This window comes from Neolamprologus brichardi, unplaced genomic scaffold, assembly GCF_056152115.1.
Source record: "Neolamprologus brichardi isolate AB-2024 unplaced genomic scaffold, ASM5615211v1 NODE_ptg000130l+_length_26216_cov_1, whole genome shotgun sequence".
In the NCBI taxonomy this organism is placed as follows: Eukaryota; Metazoa; Chordata; class Actinopteri; order Cichliformes; family Cichlidae; genus Neolamprologus; species Neolamprologus brichardi.
This window is the reverse complement of record NW_028270098.1, coordinates 15,563-26,216: the sequence shown is the minus strand read 5'-3', so window position 1 is coordinate 26,216 and position 10,654 is coordinate 15,563. Positions and strand designations below refer to the sequence as shown.

Here is a 10,654-nt window from a genome sequence, read left to right as displayed (position 1 = left end):
AGGGTTCCTCACTGCTATGAGACACTCATACATCCCAGTGTCATTAAACGTGACGTTCTTCAGGATCACAGAAACGTCTCCATCCTTCATCTCCGGGTCCCTCAGCTTCACTCGGCCATGAAAAGATGGATGTTGGTAGTTTTCATAGGAGCGTTTGTTCCTGTAGAAGTAGACGTAGCCGTTTGTGTTCAGGTCAGGTCTGCCCCACTTCAGCACTGAGATTTTTTCATCTGTAGTAATCTGACACTGGAGAGTGACGTCATCTCCGAGCGTCGCCTGCATATTCTGCTGTTGAGCTGAAGAAAAGAATGATCAATTTTCTTATTGCAAAGACATTTTTAATGCATGAAACTGACATTAAAACATGGCATTTAATATTTTTAAACAAACCACAGTTGACCAAACAAAGTTTGAAGGAAAATTTCACCAATCTCAGGTGTAAAAACATCTCCTTTCTGTATTTAGCGCTGTAACCATATCAGGTTCTCTGTGCATGATTTAAAAAGTTCACTTTATGTTTAAAAAAAAAAGAAGAAGAACAAGAGAATGGGAATGAAGAGAATTTAAATCTAGACCATGCTATGTACTGAAAGATTAGATAAAGAGAGAGACCGTGAGAGCGAGTGATGGAGATTAATGTCATCAACATACCAGTGTTTCAAAAGAAAATTGTACATAGATCAGCTACATGAAATGTGCTCTTTTTATGGATCACTAAGCAATCCACATGTCTACGTGACTTTTCACATCAACTCTTGTGTGATAAACATATTTAGCAACAACCTCAGCTCTTTTCAAAAGAACATACAGACTTAGAAAAGGGGAACCTCAGCTCTGAGTTCTTGGAATAACTTTGTTATCTTTGTACACACATGTGACAAGCTTGTATAAATAAAGAACGCAGACAGTGACAGAGCGCGAGTCCGTGAGTGCCTCCTGCGAGGACGAGCGCTCTGTGACCGCCCTCGTGAGTAAAGACAACTGCAGTGTTTGTGTTTTCTAACTAAAAAAAAATCTCCTTAAAAATGCTCAAAATGTCCTTAGCTTTAATGTAGTTACTGAATTTCGTTCAGTAACTTATTTGATTATTGAATAGTGTAATGTGATTACACGAGCACATTACTTTGAAATGTTTTACAGTCAAGACTTTACACCGACCCTGAAAATCCGCAACATACACCAGCTTTATAGATATAGTAGCACAGTCGTTTGAGATACACTATATCAATCCAGTCCACTCTTACCCTCTATATTTGTTTGCTTTTCAGCTAGTAAAGCAGAGCAGAGGTGGTAGGCCCAAGTGGGGCTTTAGTTTTATTATATTGTATTACAGACAACAACAAGCATATATGACAGTTTTAGAATATATATTATTTTTATACACTTGTTTCAACATTTGGCAAACTTTAACTGAAAATGTAATTGATTGACAAAACTTGGTAACTGGGTAATAAAAACCACACGTGGTCTTCTGATCCATCTATGTGACCAAACCTACACACAAACCTGCATTTCCTCTTTTTTTCTCCTTTTGTCCTCTGTCATCATAGCAAAACCCAAGAGGAGGCAAAGACCAAACTCCCTTTGATTTCCAAGAATTGTCCTCTCCTTGTTTTCAACATCACTTGTAATATTGAGTTTCCCAATGCTGTGGTGTTCTCAAGGAATGTAAACTTTTCAAAGTATTGCTTTTAGTTGGATTTGATTTACTTACACTTTTTTAAAAAATGTCAACTATAGTTAAAGTATGATTATTCTTTTTGCAGTAATCCAACTGTTTCTCTCCATCCAAACATGTATAATGTTATCTCTGAGCGAGCAGCAGGACAACCATCAACAAGGTAGACAGTGGAGGAAGGATACAGAACAAAAGCGTGATTTCGTTTTTTTATTACAGCTTTACACACCTGAATTAATTAAATATTAAGAAAACGTCAAAACACATAGTAAAAACATGGATCTATTGAAACCCCTAAAGTTTCTTTCTATAATAAGAATCAAGCCTGACACATGATAACTAGTCATCTGCCAACTACAGATGTGTGGATGTTTGCTAATTATTAGATATTTACCCAAAAGTGCACTTGTGAACTCTGATGCTGTCATAGTTGATTCTCAGTCCCATTCTATCCTTTCTAAAAGTCTTCAAGAATTACTATTATTTTTTTCCCCTCACAGCTCAATGACGAAAATAATTACATTTAAAGTTTGCAGTTAAAAGTAATGCATGTGATCTATAACCCATTTTATATCAATGATTTATTTATTTATTTATTTTAACTAACTACGAAAAGAGAAAGTTTAATTCCTTTGTCAGTTCCAATCAGCCAAACCTTTGCGTGACTCATTCCGACACTCATCCGACAACATTTTCATTCTCGCAAGGAACGCTAGGAACGCGGCATTAGCCGGATTTAAAAAAGTATTTTGACCATCCCGTTGTCACAAAGGGGTCACAACCTAGTAGCAAGATTTTACCTGTTAAGCGAGAGTGAGTTTATCACCTTTAGACTGGGTGCCAATAACCTTTTTTTACGTAAATTAAATGAAACATTGAGACACGAACAGAACTCGCTCATTTATGAAACTGCCTTTAGTTACAGAAAGAATAAGCAAGGAAAAAACTGTTTGACTCACCTGGAGACACAGAAATTAGTGACAAAAACAGGATAAATCTCACAGAAGCCATCTGTGACAAGCCAGAGGAAGAAGATTATAGCAGCCCTGACCTGAACAGAAAGAAGCAGCTCCAGACCTACCAGTCCTTATAGTGAGGGTGGGTCACTTTAAAAACGAAACTATTTGAAACTACAGTCACACCGGAAAGTAGAACCATATATAATCCTCACTTTAAAAATGCAGTACAATGAAGAATGTATGACATTTCAAACAGAAAAAAGTCAACAAATCAATAGAAAAAAAACCCAAAAAAATTTGATTTCCGATTTTCTTTTTAGACTTTTAAATGTGACAGTTCACCAGTGGGTTAACAGGAAGCTCAACTGAATTCTTCCCCCATCAGAACAGAAAAAAAAAATCATTTTCGGGTGAAATAAATCTGCTTTAGTTGATTATGATTTAATGAAACAAATATATAAATAATTAAATGTCCACTGATGTTCTCATTAATTATGTATTAATTTAATTCGTTTTGGCACCCATGTTTGGTTCTGATGCCTTCAAGTCTGGAACTGCAGCTGCTAGAATGCAGCTCAGGAAAGTATTCAGTTACATGTAGAGGATCTTTATCACCGATAACTTTCAATCAGTAAGGGCTAGACAGAGACTAAAGGGATCCAGTCCAGGTTTCTTTCATTCTTGATCAGCGTCAGACCTGAACGCATGGAGTAGTAGATCCAAATTAAAGTTCCAGCTCTTATTTATTCATATCTGAAATTCACATCTGAGTGTTCATAGCTGCTGGTGGTCTCATGTATAATTTTTATGTAAGCTGTCCTCACTCTGATTCAGGCGGCGCCCAAATAGTGTGTTACGGGCGGAGGAAGAGGAAAGCAAAACACCCACTTTTTATGTGAGCGTGCACAAACAGACACAGACAAACAGCCCAAAAAACAAAAAGAAAAAAGAAAGAAAAAAACATTCAAGCACTTCGTGTCAGTAACTGTTTTTTGTGCAGTGAGGCCACGAGGTCCACATATTTATCATATGATAAATATGAAGAAAGCTCCTGTATGACACTGATGGAGTCAAAATGAGTTAACACTCACCTGCTGTCACGGTGAGCCCAGCAGAGACATTTCCGCCTCATTGTTCTGCTGACCCGAGTCTTCAAGCTGGCAAAATATCCAAGGCTGGTGAGATTTCATGGGAACAGAACATCCCTTATCCCTTCATCCTAATTCTGATCCGGACGATGTCGAAGTTCGATTTGAAAATAAAACTCCCGAGTGTCATGACAGGTGGGTTTGTTTGTTTGTTCTCAGCTTCGCGCTCCGACGACTGTTTGTGTCATGAGGACGAACAAAAACAGTCTGTGGGTGGGATCAGAAACACGTGCGTAATAACGAAGAAGGTCACGTTACTCAAATAAACGTCTGGCGGGCTTCGCGTTTGACAGCTTATCAACAACAAACCTGATCATTAATCAATAATCAGTCATATTAAAACCATCACAGAAGCTTTTTAATAGAACCAAAAGGATTCACGATCATCTTTACGTGAATTTCTGTAACTTTTAACCTTTATATAGACTGCACAGCATTTCTATTTCATCTCATGCTCCTACTGCAAGTTCCTGTAAGAGCTTCACAATAAAACCCTTGGTCAGACATCCAAAAGAAGTGTTCCTACAAAGGCTTTTAATTTGTAACAGATGCAGGAAGTGATGTGTTTAGACAAAAGAGGATTTAGCTTGTAGCTACTTTCAGCTGCTCAAAAATAAAGCTGAATTATATGAAGTCAGTTTCTGTTTATGTGCTTTTTTCCTTCAGAGCTGTTCTCTTGTTATCCAAAAATAATCAAAGCACTTTAAATATCAACACAACAGCTTTAACTTTTTGTGTGAAAGTACTCAAACTACACCAGTGCTTGAATCTGATTTCTCACTTTGAGGGGAAGTGAAATGTGACCCATCAGCAGTGGCAGTACCTGTTTGGCGCCCTGCGTGAACTCTCCCTCTGGCACTGACAGATGCAAACAGACTAAATAACCTGATCCACAAGGCCAGTAATGTTGTGGGCATGGAGCTGGACTCTGTTAGGGTGGTGTCTGAGAGGCAGATGTTGTCCAAGATAAAGATAATGTTGTATAATACCTCCCACCCACTCCATGACATGCTGGTCAGTCACAGGAGCACGTTCAGTGAGAGGGTGAAATTACCAAAAAGCACCACTGAACGACACAGGAAATCATTCCTGCCTGTGGCCATCTCCCTGTACAACTCCTCCATCTAACACGCTGTAAACACTGCAATAGTTACACCCTTTTTACACACGCTCTTTTCTACTCTGTAATATTCTTGACAATTTTCTTGATAGTTATTTATAATCACCTCTGTTAATCCTTGATATTTATAATTGAGTGATCTCTACACATTAGTGCTATTTCTTAAATGTGTAAAATCTGTTACATAATATATTATTTTGAGTTTAGTCTGTTACTGTTACTATTTTTACCATTTCTTCTTGGAGCAACTGTAACTCACATTATTTCCTTAGGGATTAATAAAGTATTCTGATTCTGATTGTTTCAGGATGACCTGCCATTATCCAATCACACATCTGCTTACCTGTATCTTTTCCTCATTTCTCCTCCTCTGCTTTTTTTCTTTTTTCTAAGCTGAGCTCCTGATGGCTTTGAACGTTTCTTGTCTGTCTTCCATTGGTTTTAATTTTGCACTCCAGTATGAACACAAATCCCCCAACCCGAGGATCACCACAACATAATCTAACACACCTACACCTTAGTTCACAGATTCACTTTGTCTAGGGTTTATTTCTGGGATTTCGCACAACCCAGGATTCAAATCATGAATACATAATGGATTCACATCATTATGAATGAAATGTGCTCTATTTGGAAGCAGCCCCCCCCCCTCCCCTTTTGACAGGTTGTGAGACTTTAAATCATCAAACTGTTTGTTTACTTGCACTGCTGTAAGCCTCGTCGTCTCGTCTCTCTATATACTGGACTGTACGTAGTGGAGATGACAATAAAGTTTACTTTGACTTCAGCAGCAAGCAACCACGATGCCACCCTGGACGACCGCCCATGTCGCCCATATCAAAAACCACTACTGCCCGTCAGCACTGCAGCTGTACTGCAAACACTTCAGTTTGTTCGGGATTCTTTGGCTGTGCTGGTTATTCTGATGTCACTTTCGCAGAGCTGCAGATTGATGCTTTAACACTTTCAAGCCTCCAGGTGGCAGCAGAGCAACTTGAGCGACAACTAGGATCATCATAGAAGACACAAATATTCAAACATCATCATAAAATCTGTCACACACCATCTAGAAGTCTTTTTTTTAACTGAGGAAGGAAAAAAAGGTGATTTGTTCTCAATCTGTTACTGCAGGGAAACACAAAGAGTGCAGGAGGAAGTTCAATCATGCAGAATATGAATCATTACAGGTCACCTCAGTGTGAACATAAAGCAGCTGACACAGAGTGGATTAGGATCTGGTGTTGTTCATGAACTTTCAGTAAAGTGGAATTTTAAAGTGAAATACTAAATCCAAATCAAAGAATTTATTTTGTGGTTTCAACACAAAAGTGAAATGTCTCCAAATGATCTTCATAAAGTCAGAGAGATCAGTCACTGTGTTGTGTAACGATATTCTTGAGCGTTTGTCAGTCGTGTCAGTTCTCAAGTCAGCCTTAAACGTTCATAATCACAGTTTCTTAATGTGGTAAGAACCTTATGGCTCCAGCTTTTTAGTTTTCTGATCACTAAACCTCATTTTCAGTTTTACAGCAGTGAGCAGCATGTGTGAGATCTGCCACTGAAATTAAAACTTTGCGGTTATAGTGGACGCCCTGGACCACTTTCTCTGAAATGTGATTCTGTACTGTTCCCAGGTAATAACGTCAGAGACGTGAATGATGTCAGAGTAGAAGAACTTTATTTACCACGAGCCCACATCGAACACACGCTCTCGCTGGCAAGTAAGGATGTGGTTCTGAAATTAATACAAATAAGAAATAACATAAACATCTCTCACTTCAGCATTACAGAGAACACCATACAAGATTACAAATGGACAGAACCAGATACCAGAAAAGAGCTTAGCATAAACACAGAATCATAATCAATTTAGGCCAATTCCTTCATTTGTGAGTCAACACCACCCTCCAGTGGACACAATTGCTCACTCAAAGGCCGCCATGTTTACGCAGGCTTTAAAAACAAGAACAGATTTGTATGCTAGCATAGTAACTCCATCAGGTAAAATCTTTGTGAATATTAACTCTCCACAATAACTGAAACAACTTAGAAATGAGGAATATCCTGTGGAGCCAGGCTACTACTTACTTTATTCCTACAGCATAGCTGCTAACACACAAGGTAATAGTAACATTAACTGCAACAGAAATAAAATATGTTCCCAATGTGACTTACTGCTTCTATGAACGCACACTTGCCCGCAGGGCTGGACTGGGTCAAAAAAATCAGCCCAGGCATTTTGACTAGAGACCGGCCCACCAGGTGTTATAGGAAAAGCCATAAATACTCTGAATGAAAGCAAACGCCGTTGTCACAGTGATGTACGCTGTCTTGTTGGCATATATGTATCAATCTAATAAACTTAAAGTTTATTAGCCTTTTTCCGTCCACTGCTGTTACCTGAGCATCATCAGTTGGCTTGTTTGAGGTGAGCATTGAAAACATGGTGCTTCTGTCTCATGTGTTCAGTAACTTTCTGTATTAATATAAGGACGTTAAGACTAAGGTTCTGTTCAGTTTTCTGCTTGCAGAGCTGATACAACTTCTTTAATCATCGACCTTCAAACAAATCTGTTTTTACCTTTAACATAACCCTGTGTGGAGGTTTGAATTCATGTTTATCCACTGAGCATTTTTTTTTAATCTAATGCCACATCACCAATATGCATATACCACGGACTGAATCTGCAGCCAGATCTATTACCGATCACTCTGCGGACCTTTTCTCATACATACAGTTCTTATTCTCATATATTTTAATCTGGCCGAAAACACAGATCACTTGCGTGCATTATAAGTCATCCCACACGATGCTGCTCACCCAATCAAATTATCTACACAGAGCGTGTGCGAGAACAGAAACCGCGAAAGTTCAAAGAAGGCAGGGAAACAGTGCAGAGGGCTGAAGCTCAGATGTTCACTATGGGAAATGAAGTTAAAGAGGAAAAAGAGAAACTCAAACTACACATTTTTAAAAGCTCATCTTTTTAATTAATAAAATTTTTTTGCTATTTAACTCAGCAACTTGAAATGTATCCCGAGTTCAACTCTTTTCAGCTTCAAGGCCAGCGGCACATCTTCAGTAATCATTTTATCATTAAAACTGTTCCTTTTTAATCCTGAGGTCTGGATCATCATTGGTGATGATTTCTGACCCAGAATCAGTCATTTCTGTTTCATGGAAAATCTCCTTTACTTCATGGTTGCTTTTTTTGTAAGATCCCAACAAAGCCTAAACCTATTTTTAGCATTTTTTAAAAAAAAAAAAATCAAATTTTAAAGTTTAATGATATCTAGACAACTGGCAAAGTTGTGTTAGACTTTTCTTCAGACAACTTGTTGAGTGCTTTTTTCTTTTTCATTTTTTTCCCCTCTAAATACTGTAAAATTGCTCAACCGAAACAGAGAATTTCTTTTAGTTTGGATTACTTGATAAATGTACTAAAATGATGTTGCAAGAAAGTAAATATCATTGTTTAAAGTTTCTTTAAAAAAAAGAAACTTTAACATTTCAGACCAGTAGCTTCCTGATTAGGAGGCACAGCTAGTTTTTTGCTTCTTATGGTTTTAAGGAGCAGCACAAACAAAAGAAATGCAGGAACAACAATGATGAGGATGATAATGGCAGTAACACCAGCAAACATGAGGACAGGTGGATCTCCAGCCTGTTGCATGTCAAACATTTTTCCACTTCCATCTTCTCTTTTCATGATGTGTCTCTGCAGCATATTTTCATGCGTTTCACCTGCAGAAGAAAAATCAGCTGTCAGAGAAGAAGCCTTCAACCAAAAAAGCAGCGAACCAACAACTGTGTGTGTGTGTGTGTGTGTGTGTGTGTGTGTGTGTGTGTGTGTGTGTGTGTGTGTGTGTGTGTGTGTGTGTGTGTGTGTGTGTGTGTGTGTGTGCAGGTATATGTTCATAAAAAACCAGTTTGACAGAGGTTTAGTAAAGTGTGGAAACATTTAAATGACATTTTTAAGTTAGATACATTTTTGGCTGCTGATGGTCCACAGATGCTGTGATGTGTTAGCAGCATGCTACGACTTCACCCTTCATACTCAAACTGGAAGTGAGCAGAGGGACTGTCAATGAATTTAAACACATTCATTATGTATATTTTAACGTGATAAGTGGAGAACATTTTAACTGAATTGTAAATGAGACAATGTCGTTTTTTTGTGGGTGACAAACTCACCTGTGACTGTGAGGTTGATGAAGTGACTGATCTCAGTGTGAACTCTTTTATTTCTCACAGGGTTCCTCAGAGCTATGTGACACTCATAAATCCCAGCATCATTAAACGTGACGTTCTTCAGGATCAGAGAAACGTCTCCATCCTTCATCTCCGGGTCCCTCAGCTTCACTCGGCCATGAAAAGATGGATGTTGGTAGTTTTCATAGGAGCGTTTGTTCCTGTAGAAGTAGACGTAGCCGTCTGCGTTCAGGTCAGCTCTGCTCCACTTCAGCACTGAGATTCTTTCATCTGTGATAATCTGACACTGGAGAGTGACGTCATCTCCAAGCTTCGCCTGCAAACCCAGCTGTAGCGCTGAAGACAAAAATCATCCGTTTTTATCTCCGCTTAATGCGTCTATGTTTATTTTTTTATTTTCTTTTTATTTCTGTTTAATGCATGGAACTGATGTTAAAACTGCACATTTGACATTTGCATCTGCTGTGCTGATCCCTAAAGGGAGCAGCCAAAAGAAGAAGTGTGATAGAAATTTAAAAATGTTATCTTGAGGTGCAAGAAAAAAAAAACAGATGCTTCTGGGACAGCTAATAATGTATGAAGCGAGTCTGACAAAGATACAAATGAATATTTGAACTAATTAAGAGAAAAAGACGTGTGACAAATTAACATGCTTATGTAATCCGTCAGTTCATGTGATCATAAGCAATGAACATTACTAGAAACGATAGAATTTTTTTACTGTCTGTTGGAGGCAAACATCCTCCAGCCAGCACTTAAACCTTTACAAACAAAACCATTAACTGGGCACTAATTAACTTCCCATGTTAATTAAATGGAGCTCAGCTAGCATTAACATTGTTCACTTTACTCATGAGCTTTTGGCTTGAGAAGAAATTTTAAAAATGTAAGAGTGTTTGACTAACCTGCAGAAACAGATGCTAGAGGCAAAAACAGGAGCAATCTTACAGCAGCCATCTGTGAGCGGAGGGTGGGGAGGGGAGTAGCAGCAGCCTGATAGTGAGATAAAGAGGAAAGCCTACATCAACACCAAGCCTTTTATATAGCGGGGGACTGGTCCTAATCTTATCGCTGAAACTGCAGCTGCCACAACACGAATTAGAAATGTTCATTTAACATTTTAGGATATTTATAACCAATCATTTTAACCTTAGAACACTATTACTGGGGGATATTTACACGATTTGCAATATGTTGCATGTGTCTGAGTGTCATGGGTCCTTGTGTAGCTTCAGCACTGTCTTTAACGTCTTTGAAGGCTGTTTCCCTACCCCAAAGCCCGCTTTTTCATACAGGCATCTGTTTGGGTGATTTTCACCCAGCAACAGTGATAGAGGGCAAAGGAGGTTTTGAGTGGATTCCACTGGGTGTATAAAATCAGGCGATCTTGACGCATTTCAAGGGTGAAGATCATTAAGGCTCACCATATTTACTGTCCCTTGTCAACTAAAGTTGTCATCCTGTTGCTGGCTTAGCGTCTAGCTAATGAGTAAGACACAGGTCAGTTTGTTTAACTTGGCAATTGTTAGCTGACTT

General features: G+C 38.6%; 1 protein-coding gene across 1 annotated transcript; it reads right to left on the bottom strand.

Annotated features, from left to right (window-relative positions):
- Positions 1–5: 5 nt before the first annotated feature.
- LOC102776752 (junctional adhesion molecule-like) lies at positions 6–10,115 on the bottom strand (the record flags this gene model as incomplete). The annotated part of the gene is made up of 3 exons (XM_087837088.1): positions 10,024–10,115; positions 9,101–9,454; positions 6–296 (listed from the first exon to the last, which is right to left on the bottom strand). Coding segments are annotated over exons 1-3 (697 nt in total), but the record flags the coding sequence as incomplete, so codon positions are not given.
- Between the last annotated feature and the right edge of the window lie 539 nt (positions 10,116–10,654).